We start from the raw sequence: 15,924 nt of genomic DNA on the forward strand, positions 1-15,924 counted from the left end.
GGGTCAGTCATGTAAAGAAGTGACACCTCCCCCCCGTAAAAGGGTTTCTGTGTACACAGATGGCCCCAGCAGATCTCAGTCCGGGGTTCACGGTGCCCCCGCCCAGACTGGGGAGCTGCATACCAGGGGTCGTGCTCCCCAAGAGTCTCCATGGTGGTGAAAAGCTCGATGCAGTCTCTCAGGGCCACAGCGGTCTTCTTCTTCTTCTGAGGCTGCAACATGCTCACATGCTTCTCGTAGGCCTGTGAGGAAGAAAGCGCTGACTTCCGGTGGGGAAACGAGTTCTCACCAGGTGAAGCCACAACGTCACAAGCTCCCAGGCCAAGAAGATAATGTACTTTCTGAGGCCTCTGATCACATATGACAAAATCTGTAAGTGCTTTCCGTTCTCAGTCTGACACAGAATCTGTTAAATTGCTGGGGAACTGGTGACGGTGACCCAAATACACAGCCAGAGCAGAACCCAGCACGCCCCCCCCCAACCCAGAATCCCGAGTCACCTACCTCAGACTCCTGCTCATCATAATAAAGGCTCCGGGTCTCACTGTCCCAATCGATGGCCAGTGTGGATCGAGCTGCGGAGGAAGACCAAAGCGTCACTCATGACTAACGGCCAGCATAAGGAAAGGCTCTTCAGGTGATGGCAGCGAGAAGAAAACACTCAGCTACACCATCAACTCCTGCTCCCCCATCAGCAGCCGCAGCAAGAGCAACGCTCCGCCCTGAGCCAGCCAACTCTGAACCCCTGGACCCCCAAATCCTTTGGCAAAGATTTCCTCAATGCCACAGTAAGTTCCAGAGGTGCTAACTATATAGGATACCGAAAGAGAGAGGTCAAGATGAAGTAACAGCAACCAGATCTGCCCTCTCACCTTACCTCATAAGAAAACCTGACGGAATAATGAAAGACTGTTTTGAGACGATGGGTACTGGGCAGAGGAAGAGTGCGATTCCCAAGAGAAGGAAAACAAACAAGGTGATGCCTACACCAGGTGCTGGATGCCCAGCTTACTGCCTGCAGGCACTTGCCAGGCCACGGCGTGGGAGAGACGGGGAAGGAGCTGGGCAGACGGAGGTGGGGAGCTAAAGACTGAAGTTCGAGGAGGTGGCTAGAGTTTGCAAGGCATTGACAAGAGGAGGAGGCCGCACAGAGAGGACGGAGCTGCAGAGACAGGGAGAGAGATGGAGAGACCCGAAAACGCCTCAGTAAAGCTGGTATGAACACACATTTTTAAAGAGATCTAACAAAAAAAGAAAGGGAGTGAAAGGAAGCTAATTTCTTTTCCAGTGAAGGAGACACAGAATTGCGTCCAGGCAGGGGTCTTCTCCGTCCTCTCGTGCTCTCCACACGACGCGCGTCCTGCCTGGATGCCTCTTCCGTGCGCTCGGCGGCCCCCGTTACCAGCTCCAGCTAACAAACAGCCCATGAAACCCATGACCATCATCTAGATGGGTCACACGTCATGAGTAGTCTTATGGAGCAGAAGAAATAGCCACGTAGTCTCATAAGCGAGAGGACTCTGGGGAAATGCCGCCACGCAGGAGGCACGAGATGTGTTACCAACCCAGCACAGAGGCCCCGAGGGTGGTGGCGGTGGCGGGAGAGGACGAGAGAGACAAGCCTGACAAGATGGCTGGGGCAGGGGCTCAGGTCTCATGAACATTTTTTTTTTTAAGGTTAAAAAAATTTTTGTTTTTTTTTAAAGATTTTATTTATTTGACAGAGACACAGCGAGAGAGGGAACACAAGCAGGCGAGTGGGAGAGGGAGAAGCAGGCTTCCCGCGGAGCAGGGAGCCCGATGCGGGGCTCGATCCCAGGACCCTGGGACCATGACCTGAGCCGAAGGCAGACGCTTAACCAACTGAGCCACCCAGGCGCCCTCGGGAACAGTCTTTAGGGAGCTTTAAGCCAAGGCCCACACAAGCGTCTATTCGTGGAGCTACAGGGAGAAGGTGAGAGCCCAGCGCAGTGAGTACTGAGTGCAAACAGGATTTTCAGACAGAGTCTAAGCCCCCCCACCCCCCCAAGCCCAGTTTGAAAGGTCAAAGAAAGTGCTTACAGTTGAGTTTAAGTAGTTTTCCATCAGTTGCAAGGGAATTTATGTCAGCTGTTCCATAGGAGTTCACAAGGCTGAAGGTAAAAAGCCTTTTCCGGCAGGGCTGGCCTTTGACCTTCTTTTGGGTGGTCTCACCGTGGTCACCACCCAGCTCATCCTCCCCACTGCCTTCTGTTTCTGAAAGCTGCTCTTTGCCTTCTTCCTGATGCTCCATTTCTTCTTCGTCTTCTCCTGGCACACAAACAAAAACCAGTGTATATAATCTGCCACCACTTCAATGTTAAAAATTTTACTTCATACCTAACTCTGGTGCTTCCTCCCACATTTTGTCCCGTGTACGTGAAACTCCATCTAGCCCTTTACAAGGCACCTGAATTCACCCTCACCACGAGCCGGTGAGACACGCAGAGAGGCCCTGCTAACGTGTGATGAGAGAGCGCAGGCCCAGGGAAGCTCATGGAGGCCCCCGAAGGCACAAGGTGAGTCAGCAGGCCCACCTGTCCTAATGGGGGCCCCTCCACACTTGGTACTTTACTGGGCTTCACCCCACATCCTCTGACTCTTTCAACTTTGTCATCTGACCCACAGAGAGAAAAGGACCAAAGGGTTAAGAAACACAATTTAAAAGTCAATTTTAAGGGCGCCTGGGTGGCTCAGTTGGTTAGGTGACTGCCTTCGGCTCAGGTCATGATCCTGGAGTCCCTGGATCGAGTCCTGCATTGAGCTCCCTGCTCAGCGGGGAGTCTGCTTCTCCCTCTGACCCTCCCCCCTCTTAGACCCTCCCCCCTCTTATGTGCTCTCTCTCTCAAATAAATAAATAAAATCTAAAAAAAAAAAAAAAAGTCAATTTAAAAAATACTACCATGATCACAAATACTAAGCAAAAACCTTCAGTTCCTCTACAAGAAACATGCTGACTATCCCTTCACCAAGTAGTTGGTGAATGTCTCCCAGGTGCAGGTGCCAGGCTGGGTCCCGGTGACACAGCAGACAGGGTCCTCCCTATCTTTTTTTTTCCTCGTTATTCATTTGAGATTGCTGAGTTTCAAGAAATTTTTTGAAGTTTATTTATTTTTTTTAGTAATCTCTACACCCAGCATGGGGCCTGAACTCAAGATCCTGAGATCAAGAGTTGAATGCTCTTCCAACTGAGCCAGCCAGGCACCCCTCAAGAGTTTTAATAGGCATTCTAGAGACATACGCTGATGAGTAAATTTCCCAGGTATTTCCAGAGAACTGGTATATGTGGCTGCAGTAAAATGACCCATAAACATAGTCATCGCACTTTTTGTTGTTGGAAAAAGGGGAAGTCAGGGTATTGGGTAAGTAATTTCAACAAAGATGGGACAACTCCAAAAGAGGAGAAGAAAGCATTTAAAATATGAAGTTTATATACTTGGGAAATAGCAGTACAAATGGAAACTCTGAGGAAAAGAGGATGTTCCCACATAAGAATCCTCTTTTTCAAAGACAGTCTGCCTTGGGAGTGTTCCTAAGGAATGAAGGAAGCCAGGCCCAGGACAATCCAGCAGTTTCCGCTCAAGCCACAGGAACAGCACAGCCACGGATGAGGGTGTGACCCGGACTCCCATCGGCACCATTCCCAACCAGCCAGCAGCTGGCCTACGACAGCCAGCCCGGCCCTCACAGACAATCCTCTTCCGACCAGCTCACTTGGCCCGAGATAGCCGCACTGCCCCTCTGACCCCCGGGGGAGCCTGCCCCGCTCCCAGCCCAGCAAGTGAAACCCTGCCCTACCTGCTACCTCTCTGAGAGGGACACAGCCAAAGCCTGCTTCAGCCCCACTCAGTGAACAAACAGAGCCCTGGAACTATAAAAACTGTTTCCTGGCTGGGCCACTGGCTGCCAGCTCCTCGGACAATCTCAGGAAGCTTCTGCTAATGCAGGAATGGATACCACAGGATGAGGAAAGAAAGCAGAGTCCACTGACAGCAGCTAGCCCCGATCACTCAGAGAATCAGCAGGAGACAGCCACCACAGGCCTGACAAGGAGCCATGGCAGTAAAGACGTTAGAAGTATTTCAACATTAAACGGAGTTCGAAGTCTATGCACCAAGACTCTGTTAAAGGATTCGAAAGAAGGCAGTAATTCTTCCCGAACAGGAGACTGACAGATGGAATGTCTAAAAAGCGAGGCTAACTATAACAGCAGCAAATACTTACATGGTGTGATTATTAATTGAGCGTCCGTTATGTGCCAGGGACTTTAACCCACATTATCTCATTAAATTATAATCTCAACTCTGTGAAGCAGATGTGATCATCCCATTCTGCAGATGGGTGAACCAAGGTTCAGAGGAATGAGGCAACTTGTTGAAGTCCACCCCACACTTTAAGCTAGGAATCACAGTGCTTTAACTGCCAGAGCGCCGAGAACCCACGGGTCACCCCGGGTCTGCTCAGAGAGCGCAGTGCCTACCCTGCCATCTGTGTGTGTGGGGCGTGGGCACAGAACACCCTCCTCTTTATCCCCAGTGGGAGAACATCATAGTCTGGGCAAGAATAACATTAGGACTATACTAAACACTCAACCTAAGAGACTCATAATTTGCAATATCCCATGAGGACAGAGCCTTGTGGGCATTATCTCTAATACCAACTCTCACTTTCCAAGATGTGCGTATCATCTGAGCATTTGGATTTGCAACTCAAAATTTATAGCACTAACTTGGAGGACATTTGTGGTTTTATAGTGATAAACCCACTAAGTCACCTAGGCCCCCAAAAGAAGGGTGACACCCATAATGCAGGTCAGACACAGGCCCCCAGTCGGGGATGAGCTTGTGAGTATTTGGCCACAGGAGGACGGCGAAGGCTCCAGGTTTCCCACAACCAGCCTCGCCTACCACTTTGTACACTGTGGCTCTCTTCGCTCCCACAGCGGGAGCTATCTAGTCAGTGATCACCTGTAGCTTCCTGGGTAGAAGGAAAGAAACACTCAGGAGAAACTGTCTCTGCCCTCTGGCTGGCTGGCCAGGACTCCTGTCCTTCCCAGAGGCAGTGCCACATCAGAGGGACGGGTAAGGGCCAACATGACAGCTCTGCAGACGGAAGCCAGGTCATGGAGGCAGTCAAGGGCTGGCTGAGCACCCACTCTACCCATCCCAACGGACCAGAATCAACTCCTGACTTTGCCTTGTGACCCCGGGCAAGTCACTCAGTCCTGTCAGGCTAACTCTGCCTGAGGTGAAAGCCAACCTACATGTCTCAGAAGATTCCACGAGGCGCCGAAGTTGGACAGCATGGAGTGGGTGCAACGGGGCTCCCAGGTCTGCTCTCCAGCCAGAGCCCCCACCCAGCCTTACAGCCTCCCTCTCCCGTGTGTACAACACCTTTGGAAGAAGAGGGAGGTCAGGAGGGATTTGGTTAGTCACAGCCCATAGTGTGGCGAGCGCTCACCTTCACAGTCGCCCCTGGAGCCATTGCAGGCCCCCGGCTCCAAGGGCGAGCTGCCAGACTCCTCAGGCAAAGGCTGTTTTATATAGCGGCTGGGAAAAAAGAAAGAAAAGGAATTATTTGTTAGCCATAACATTTACCTGTTTTTCTCCACGACTCAGCTAAATGTGGTTCACAGCGGACATACAGCTATTCACAATGCAATTCAGGTAAATAAAAGGGCTTTAAAATCACGTGATGGCTCAATACTTTAAGAAACTGAGAGGAACCCAAAAGATAAGATGTTTTAAGTACCAAGTCACTGAAGGCTCTGAGTCTTCTATGAATGCCTGTTTCAAGTCTTCTACAAATGTCACGTGGCACCATCATTGAAAGAAATATTTCTCAGTAACATTAATCACCAGCTTCAAAATGATAGGGGAGTACTTTGGAAACTATATTCAAACACAAACGGACATCAAAGCACTAGATGGCCCAAACCCAGTGACCGACAAGTGTGACAGACACGATTCCAGGGACCACAGAAGCAGCTGAGGTGCTCAGTGTCATGGCGCTTAAGGGGTGCCAGATGCCCTATCCCCACAGCACCTGTCCTGGCCCTCCCGGGGGCCGGCCCAACTGCATTTTCATAGGACTGAGCACCCAGGACCAATACAGGCACTGAGGGGGGGACGGTGGGGGGAGGCACTACAGAGACTGGGCTCTTTGCGATTTTAGGTTGCAAGCAAAACGCATTCCTGCCACCAACCTGATACGCTCACAAACAGCCTGGTACAAAGACTCGAGGGTTAGCTTGTGCTTGGCAACAGAAACCAGCAGTGGCTGCCCGTACAGCACGGCCCCGGAGGAAGTGCTCGACGGCCTGGACTTCCTTTCCCTGAAGTAGACTGGAAGCGTGACACATTCAGAGCCATCGTTGGAGGTGCCGCAGACCTCGTACCTGTGTCAATCACAGAAGAGGGCCCGTTCAGCAGCAGGTCACTCCGAGCAGCAGAGATCTGAGCTGCAGCTACATGGTGGCCAGGACTGTGGTTGCTGGGACAAACCACACCTCAGCATAAAAGGCGGATAAACCATTTCCAAGATGATTCTAGAAGCTGGGTCAGCAATCCCAAGGGTCACTGTCAGCAAAACGTGATACACAACCCAGGACTTGGGGCTAACGTGATTCTCTTTCCCCCAACCCTGGCCTCAACTCTGTAGTCCTTCAAATGGAACTCAACACAGATGACAGCCATCATCCAGACCATCACTGCAGATACAGAGGCACGGGGGGCTGGGGGGGGGGCCTGGCCACCAAGTTCATCTTCTGTAACCAAGGAGCTCAACTTTTAAAAAGGTATTCCTACGTGCCCTGACCTTCAATAAAACCAAGTATCATACAAGAATGTATACCTAGAATATTAGGCAAAGATTCTTTATTTCAAATGAGGAAGCAAATTTATAAAACTAACTGCCATCTTTGTTCAAAAACATTGAAATTAAAGAATCATATTTAATTTTTTAAAAATTAGAGATAACCAAAGAAAATGCTAAATACAAATCAATGATTTTGAAAAATGTGTCTTACTTAGTGAATACATGGGATTGAGGAGATTTATAGATGTTTTATCCTGGAACAGATGTTACCAAAATTGCTGGCAACCGACTGTAGTCTTTCCCTCTTCCTATAGGGGGAGACACAAACTTACTGATTCAATTTTTGAAAACTATAAACAAACATACACACAAAACCCTCCCCAGATGCCTGGCAAACGATTCTAAATGAAGTATGTGCAGGAGGAGTTCTAAGAAAAACTCACAAAAATGTCCAAGATGTGCTGGGTAAAGGCCCTATGGTCCAGCATTAGGGTCAAGAACCAGGTCTTAGGAGTGAGGCTGGCTCAAATATCAGGCCTGTCACTGTCACTTTCTGGCTGCTGTAACAGGGCCACATGCCCCCCTCTGACGCTGCTTACTCAGTGAGCAATGGGATTACCCACCTTAGAGGATGGTGGTGAGAAATCAGTAACTAGCAGCACAGTGCTCCACATGCTCAAAAAATATTAGCAGTACTAGTGTGTTTTCATGACAATTACCAATTCATCTTTAAAACAATTTGCTTCCTTATGGTTGGCACTCAGGCCTCCACAAATTCCTTCGTTGGTGGTGGTTTGCCAGGTTCCCCACACGGCAGTGCCCCAGCACCTCTAAGCTCTGGTGTTTGCAAACATTAGTTTCCAGAATTGAGGGAAGACGCTGTTCAGGACTTGGGATCAGAAATGGACAGCCTTAGCCTGAATCCCAGCATGAGCCCTGGTGCCCTCCATTTGTAAAGTGAGAGAAGATGGCTGTGAGTGGAGAGGCAGCTGCGCAAGTGTGAACAGAACCAGGATCTTGGAAGTGGTCATGAAGTACTCCTTTTAGAGTAATCTAGAGGTCAGAGGCCCAAAAACTTAAAAGGGAAGGAAAAATCCTCCTTGGTGCACTGCATTCCTCTACCAAAACACAAACCAAAACAAATGCTAAAAACCTTTCTCAGCAGAGTCAAGTTTCCAGTGAGAGGGAACGAGGGAGAAAGAGCATGGGTGTGGTCTACATTCAAGCTTCCCCGAGCAAGTGGCTGTCAGAGCGCGCAGGCAAGCTCACATTCCCCTCCACCCCACTTGGGAGAGGGGGACACACAGGTACAGGGCCTTGAAGTAAGGGGACCTGGGAGGGGCCAAGGGGGCCAGTGGAGCTGGGGGTGTACTATCCCCACACAGATGAGAAAACTAGGTCTCAGAGCTTACAGACTATTAGAACAGAAAAAGGCTGTTTCCATCAAACCTCCTTGTCACTCTTGAGACGGCACCTGCCCAAGGAGCCACTGCCTGTACCACATCCCTTCTCTCATCTTCCCGTGGCCCCTTGCACAGCTCTAACTCTTCTTGAGAAAGGCACTTCTGGCAGCAAGTCCATCTGCAGAACCATTACATAGGCCTTCTTAAAAGGTAGTGACTGTTGACAAAAGGCTATGTCCGTGCCGAAGAGAATTATCTGGAATGTCTAGCTCTGAAGTGCCAGGAGGTGCTTAGCACTGATGGCTGCCCACAGTTCTCTGAACACCCATCCCTTGCACCCAAGAGTCAGGGCAAATCCACCTGAGCACTGAGTAACCAGATCTTCTGCTCTGGAGACACCTATAAGGCAAAGCCTCTAGAATGTTTCCTTTGACCCTGCAGCAGAAACCACTGAGTACTCACACAAAAATGTCATCCCGAGGCATGATGTGGTTTAAACCTTCATCCATTTGGAAAATTTTGTGGAACCGGTGATTATATACATCTGTGACCACCATCTAAGAATCAACAGTAACAGAAAGATTACAGATGGTTAAGAGCCTCTACATACAACCCAGGAGCAAATGAAAACGATGTGCTGCCAGTATGGCCTCCAGAGAAACCGCCATGCCACCAGCCCCAGAGCTCAGGGGCCAAGGCCCAAGGGAGCACAGCGTGACTGCCACCAGCAGAAAACACGCTGGTAACATCTGTCCGGAGGTTTACAATGGGATCTGCCCTCAAGTGGGAGGAATGGTGGGGAGCGAGTGCTGACCAGAGACTGGTAGTCATCCAGAAACCTCTGGGGTGTCCCCCAGGGCCAAGAGTCTTGAAACCATCCTCAGCACATAGCTGATCACACCAAACCCCAACTACACAACTGCCTAAAAGCAGCAGGAGTACAAGGGGAGTGGGGCTGAGCAAGGGCACTGACCAGTGCTGGGACCGGGGACTGACTCGGAGCATACTGGAGGATGGGGAGAGGGCTCTTCACTTTCCCCACCTCCACACAGGGCCTCAGCAGAAAGCCCAGCGAGGGGAGTTGCTTTTGAATAAAGATTTCCATCAACAACATCATAATATCACTCCAGACATACAGGATTTAGCGTAGGGAAGAACTTCTAGCTTCTCATACTACAGAAAAGGTCATGAGGGAAGGGGCAGGAAAGCTGACAGCAGAACCCTACTCCTGGCCCTCTGACCATGGCTAGTGGGCCATCAACGGAAGACAGAGTGCTCCCCATGGCTGAAGGGACAGTCTTAGCCGCAGTGTGCAGTGCACAGTGAGGGAGGGCCAGGAGGTCAGCAGGTCCGAGGTATCCACATATAAGCATGTTTGTGCTGGCCAATAAGAACTACCCCCTAAAATGGCTACAAGTTTGAAAATACACTCCCAAGGACTATGAAGCGGCCCCGGGAGGCTGCGTGCCACTGACCGCCCCGCCTTACGTTTTCCGCAGCAACACCGGACAGCCTGGAGAGTGCCTCGCACAGGTCAGACACGGCCCCCATGAGCGGCACAACCACACGGTACTGCAAGAGAGAGAGGCAGCAGGGGTGACGGGGGTGCAGCAAAGGGTAGGAGACGAGCTGGGAGGAGCAGGCATCACGGAGGGCTGAGATGACCTCCCAGGAACAGTGTGCATGAGGTCAGGGCCCAGAGGAGTGGTCAGAAGAGCAAACAGCAAGTCCTCTGCCTCGGCACCCGCCTCTCTATTTGGGCAGCAGCACGGAAGCCAGCCATCTCTTTCCCTCCTCAATACTGCTTTTTTTTTTTTTTTAAGATTATTTATTTATTTATTTGACAGAGACAGACACAGCGAGAGAGGGAACACAAGCAGGGGGAGTGGGAGAGGGAGAAGCAGGCTTCCCACTGAGCAGAGAGCCCGATGCAGGGCTCGATCCCAGGACCCTGGGATCATGACCCGAGCCGAAGGCAGGCACTTAACGACTGAGCCACCCAGGTGCCCCTCCCTCCTCAATACTGCTTTGTCTCATTCTTCACTTTTGGCAGTCATCCACTACTTCCTTGAAGGAATGGCTGAAAATTCTACAGACTGCCACGTGATGGCATCTGTAAGAGGTGAAGAAACCAAAGCCAGAAGACGAAGCAGTACAGTCTTCCGGTAAGCCAGCAGCAGGGCGGGACACTAAGACCCGCTGGCCATGCCATCCATCTAGCCTTCTGTTCTAGCAGACTCTCCTGGCTGACTGACCAGGAAGTACCCTCCTGCTGCCTCCCAGCATTCAGATGCTAGGACCACTCAGCAGATCAGTCATGTTACCTTAGCTGAATGAATGGAGCAGGGGGAAAAAGGTGACAGAGAAGCCCAGCGGACCTTCACAATCCTCCCTGAGAGATACAGGATTACACAAAGGTCTGACAGAGGCCGAGGGCGCACACTCAGGCAAGCGCCACGGGGATTCAGAGGCAGCTGGTAGAAGAAGCCGCGCTCAGAGTCCCACGGTGAGGGGTGCCATGAGGGTGCAGATCCTCTTACCTGGGTAGGTCTGCAGCGAGGGTCAGCAGGAACCAGAAAGACCTCCATAACTCTATCTTTCTTCAGGGGCAGTGGGAGAGTTAGATAGCAAAATGGGTCAAAGGTCACAGAAACCTTCGCACATTCTGGGCAAACCAAAGTAGATTTGAAGAGGCCGTGGAACGTGTCCACAATCACAGAGTCATTCCTTAACCTGTGATTCTCCCAGGCTTCCTTTGCCACCACCTGGAAGGAGAAAGATAAACAAGACATTCTCAACACACCCAAGTTGTTTACCCCTTCATCCAGAATGATCCACAACAGAATCTGAGCTGGACCGTGAGGCAGTCTCTACAGCAAAGAACTTGGTCCAGGCCAGCCAGGGCTTGGACTGCTCTCAGCATACCATTCTCACAACCACCTGCCAGCTCTATGCCCAATCCCACACTTAACGAAGCCTTCACGTAGGATCGCGGGGCATACAGGCGTCTGCGTGTCCTCTGATGGGAGACAGACAGCCCTGACAGCACTGGGGGCAAATGGAGCTGACTAGGGCAAGGACTGCCTCCTATAAGGTGTTCAATGATCCAAAGTCCCTTCACAGTGAGGTTTTAATTTATACTATAGTTCAGCTAATTCAGCTAACTCATCGTTTTTCCTTCAAGATATAAATACTACTTTAAAGTTTTCATATGATTAAGCCCAATGTGATAGGGGAACTTAAATACCAAATTCCCTTTCATTAGATCAGAAAATCGAGGCAAAAAAATCAGTGCCTTAATAATGTTAATAACAAACTATTTTAATAATCCTATATGTATTTTAAGGAGGAGGGTAATAATCCCAAGGCCCATACTACAGGCACTTTAGTTTTTAGACTGCCCTAGTCTCTGGTTCAGCAATGGAATTATACTACACAAACTGACACTAACTTAAAGAAGCCCAAGCAGGAGAATTAGGAGTAACTAGAGTTCGCCTCTTTCTGACCCGGAATGCATTTCTCTACCACAGCCCGTGTCCACGTCATCAACAGCAAAGGGCAACCAGGGTCCTGGCATCAATACTCAAAGACTCAAAGAATGTCCCTGCAACTCTCAGTAGGAGGGAACTTCTACGAAATGCGATTGTTCAAAAATCTTCAATATCATACCGCATCTGGCCGCCCATTGGCATCCTTCAGCTCCAGGTAGGGTTTCTTCTTTACTCGGTTCAGATCTTCGTGCAATCCGTCTAGAAGAAAGGCTAACAGCTCCTGAGAGTCTTGTTGCTGGTAGCCAGAAAACTGAGGGGCGAAACGTCCCACTTGGGTCTACAACAAAAGCAATCACATGAGAAGGCATAAGATTTAAAGAACCAGTGAAGTCAGATGGGAACTTGCCATCAAAAATAACTTTGCAGACTCAGCTGGGACAGTAAGGGAGAACATCATCTGGCCGAGTGGCCCAATTAATTCCTCAAGAGCTTAAAGGAGGCCAGTAGTTCTCGCCAGAGACAGGGCTCAGATCAAAAGCCAGGACAATAGTAGACCTGGCACCTGGGCCACTACCCTAAAGGAAGAGTGAAGGGTGGCATCCTGAGTGGCCAACACCTTGCAAGTACTGACACGAATCCCTCTCTTACTTCCTTCTTTGGTTCAGAGTCTCCACGAGAACTTAACAAATGCTATCTGCATTAGCCAGAGGAATCCTCCTGTACCTAACAGCCCTCCTATCCTTAAATAACTGTCTGCCTTGTATTGCTCTGCATTCATGATCCTCAAGAGCATGGTCCCCAACTAGCACCACCAGCATCACCTGGGAGCTTGTCAGGAATGCACATTCTTGGGCCCAACCTGGACCTACAGAATCAGAAACTCTGGGTATAGGTCCAGTAGTCTGTGTTTAACAGGCCCCTCCAGAGGTTCTAATGAATCCTAAAGTTGGACAATCAATGCTTTCCACCTGTGTTGCCCAATACCATAGCCACTGACCACATGTGACTATTTAAATTAAAATTAAATACAATAGGGGCGCCTGGGTGGCTCAGTCGTTAAGCGTCTGCCTTCGGCTCAGGTCATGATCCCAGAGTCCTGGGATCAAGCCCTGCATCGGGCTCCCTGCTCAGCCAGGAGCCTGCTTCTCCCTCTCCCACTCCCCCTGCTTGTGTTCCCTCTCTCGCTGTCTCTCTGTCAAATAAATAAATAAAATCTTAAAAAAAAAAAATTAAATACAATAAAAAAGTTCAGTTCCTTGTTCACACTAACCACATTTCAATGGCTAGTGACTGTCATACCAGACAGTGAAGAGAAAAACTGTCCACCATCAAGGAAGCTCTGCACTATCCCTAATATCCCTAAATACGGTCTGCCAATTGCTCATTTACATGAGTTTGAGCTTAATGTGCCATCACCTGATTCTGGTTTCTTTCTGACTTCATGGTATGGGAACAGTAATTTACATGTATTTCCCATGATTAATGTGACCACAGGGGTAAAAAGAATTAGTTTTTAATTTCGATAAACCATTTAAATTTTCTCACTGAGCCAAGTTGCTACTACCCTCCAACCCTTTGAATAAAAAATAAGCCTATCTTTTTCTACCATGTGCTTCATGAAGGCTCCTTAAACTCCACTGGTGCAGGCTAAATAGGGTCTCTGATTTCAAAATATGAAGGCAAGGTCCTTCCCCTCAACAGGAAAAAACATTTAGGGCAAGGGAAAGCCCAAGTTGCTCCAAGAGCCCACTGCAGTTCACCCAATCTTCCTAGCTGAGGGATCCAAGTGAGAACTGACTTTCACACCACATTCCAGGAATATCAACCCAATTTCTGACTTAGGAGGCTCACAGTGTGTATAGGTTCCAGGCTCAGAGAACCTGGGAATACCCTTCAGATAACACTGGAAATTAAACTGAATTATTACAGTCTGGCTTAGGATGTTTCCTACTTCAAGACTGGCACCACAGAATACAGCATTCTGAGCAACCAGCTTACAAACGACTTCTGCAGTATCCTCAGCCCAGAGGTGGGAGCTGAGGTCACTTAGAGTAACTGTGCGCTGCATGACTGAACAACAGAAAAGGAGGATCTCATCGTGTGGGGCTTTTAATCTCATCTTAACCCCAAAATGCAACTGGAGTAACACTAAATCACTCTCCCCAAAATGGAAAAAAGGAAGTACATATAGCAACCTACTTTGAACATGCGAGGTGCCACGTGAGAGTCCCTTCCAGACCACATCTGTTTAATGAGCTCTGCATAGGCTTCTGCAATTTCCCCTTTCATTCCCAGCGGGTTATCTCTGTTGATTTCAGCCTCATATTCATCTTTGAGAAAGTAGTCAGTCAGTGGTGCAGTGTTGCTCAAGCACTGAAAAAGAACACGATCAGAGCTCACACCCCTTCTGACAAGCACACAGAGATAAAGATAAACCAAGTTATTAAGGGCCACTGAGGGTCAACTCCCAACAAAAGGAAGTTCTCAGGAGATTCTCTACAAGGCTCACAACTGTAAGGCATAACCTCCCAGAAGCCCAAGCTGGTGGCCTGCCTTGAGGCTAACCTCCCAAGGACATGGTCTTGGGGCTCACACTGTCTAAGAACTGTCCCTGAATAACTATCTGAGGGCAAAAGCTGCATACCCCAAGTGCTTGACAGAATAATTTTCTATTCAATGAAAGATGATAATTTTTAACATCATAATTTTAAGATGATAATTTTTTTAACTGGAATTGATTAGGACATTCCACTATCTCATGGGAAGACAAAATATAAATAAGCTGAAGGCAAAATATCTTACTAGAGCTGAAACATTATGGGGGAAAAGATCAGGATAACGAGATAGTAGAAAAAGTAATATATAACATTAATATACGTGTGTACATACTAATTTTAACTCTTCAAATTAAAAAACTGAATTTTATCAAGTGTTTTTTCTGCATCTACTGAGATGGTCATATGGTTTTTTCCTTTATTCTGTGACTATGCTAGGTGACATACATTAATTTTTCAGGTGTCCAATCAACCACGTTCTCCTGGTACAAATCCTACTTGTTCTATACTTTCATCTAGGTATCACTGAATTTGATTTGCTAAAATTTCATTTAAATTACTTGTGTCTACAGTAATGAGATATGACTATCTAAAATCTTCCTTTTTTAAAAAATTCCTGTCGCAGGTCCTGGCTGGCTCAGTCGGTGGAGCATGTGATTCTTTGATCTCAGGGTTGTGAGTTCAAGCTCCACACTGGGTGTAGAGATTACTTAAAAATAAAATTTTAGAGGGCACCTAGGTGGCTCAGTTGGTCAACCGACTGCCTTCGGCTCAAGTCATGATCCTGGGGTCCTGGGATCGAGTTCCATATCGGGCTCCCCCTGCTGTGCAGGGAGCCTGCTTCTCCCTCCCTCTCCCTCTGCCTGCCACTCTCCCTGCTTGTGCTGTCAAATAAATAAATAAAATCTTTAAAAAATAAATAAACAAACAAAATTTCAGAAAAAAAAATTCCTTGTCAATTTTTGGTATCAGAGTATGCTGCCTTGTAAAATGATTTGGGGAGCTGTCTCTCTTTTCCCATTTCATGAAAGAGTTTTTGTATGATTGGTATTACTTCTTGCTTTAAATCTTTGAATATATTCACCAATAAAGCCATCCAGAACAAGAATTTTCTTTGTTGTAAAGCTTTTAATTACTGAGTCAATTTCTTTAACAAATACAGGACTATTCATAATTTCTATTTCTTCCTAAGTTTGATAAATTATGCCTTCCAAAGCAACCTGTCCAAACTTGTCATCTAAATTGTGTTATTGGCATAAAGTTGTTCTATCTTCTAATCTTTTTAAAATTTTTTAAATTTAATTTTATTTAAATTTTACTTAGTTAACATAAAGTGCAATACTGGTTTAGTTTACTATCCTCTAATCTTTTTAATGGCTATAGGGTCAGTAGTGATACTCGTCTTTCATTCCTAGCTTTGGTCATTTATATTTTCTCTCTTTTCTTCTTCATCAGTTTCCCTGAGCATTTATATCAATTTACTATTTTTTTTTTCAAAGAATCACATTTGGCTGTAGTGTAAATCACCCCTGTATTTCATTAATTTCTGGTCTTCTATTATTCCCCTCCCACTTCATTTGGGTTTCATTTGTTCTTTCCCTAGCATTAGGAGATAGAAACTTAAATCATGGAAATTTAACC

The 15,924-nt window shown here is 47.9% G+C and overlaps 1 protein-coding gene across 2 annotated transcripts in view; it reads right to left on the reverse strand.

Annotated features, from left to right (window-relative positions):
- The window catches only part of USP4 (ubiquitin specific peptidase 4), a 51,482-nt gene that overhangs the window by 4,736 nt on the left and 30,822 nt on the right, over nt 1-15,924 (reverse strand). For both annotated transcript variants that reach the window (XM_032411280.1, XM_032411281.1), the window contains 10 exons: nt 13,928-14,101; nt 11,907-12,065; nt 10,778-11,002; nt 9,726-9,809; nt 8,700-8,794; nt 6,224-6,415; nt 5,479-5,567; nt 2,062-2,289; nt 505-575; nt 124-242 (listed from right to left, as the gene is read on the reverse strand). In XM_032411280.1, coding sequence (XP_032267171.1) covers nt 124-242; nt 505-575; nt 2,062-2,289; nt 5,479-5,567; nt 6,224-6,415; nt 8,700-8,794; nt 9,726-9,809; nt 10,778-11,002; nt 11,907-12,065; nt 13,928-14,101 — 1,436 coding nt within the window. The remainder of the gene's footprint in view (nt 1-123; nt 243-504; nt 576-2,061; nt 2,290-5,478; nt 5,568-6,223; nt 6,416-8,699; nt 8,795-9,725; nt 9,810-10,777; nt 11,003-11,906; nt 12,066-13,927; nt 14,102-15,924) is intronic.

This window comes from Phoca vitulina, unplaced genomic scaffold (genome assembly GCF_004348235.1).
Source record: "Phoca vitulina isolate PV1807 unplaced genomic scaffold, GSC_HSeal_1.0 scaffold13, whole genome shotgun sequence".
NCBI lineage: Eukaryota > Metazoa > Chordata > Mammalia > Carnivora > Phocidae > Phoca > Phoca vitulina.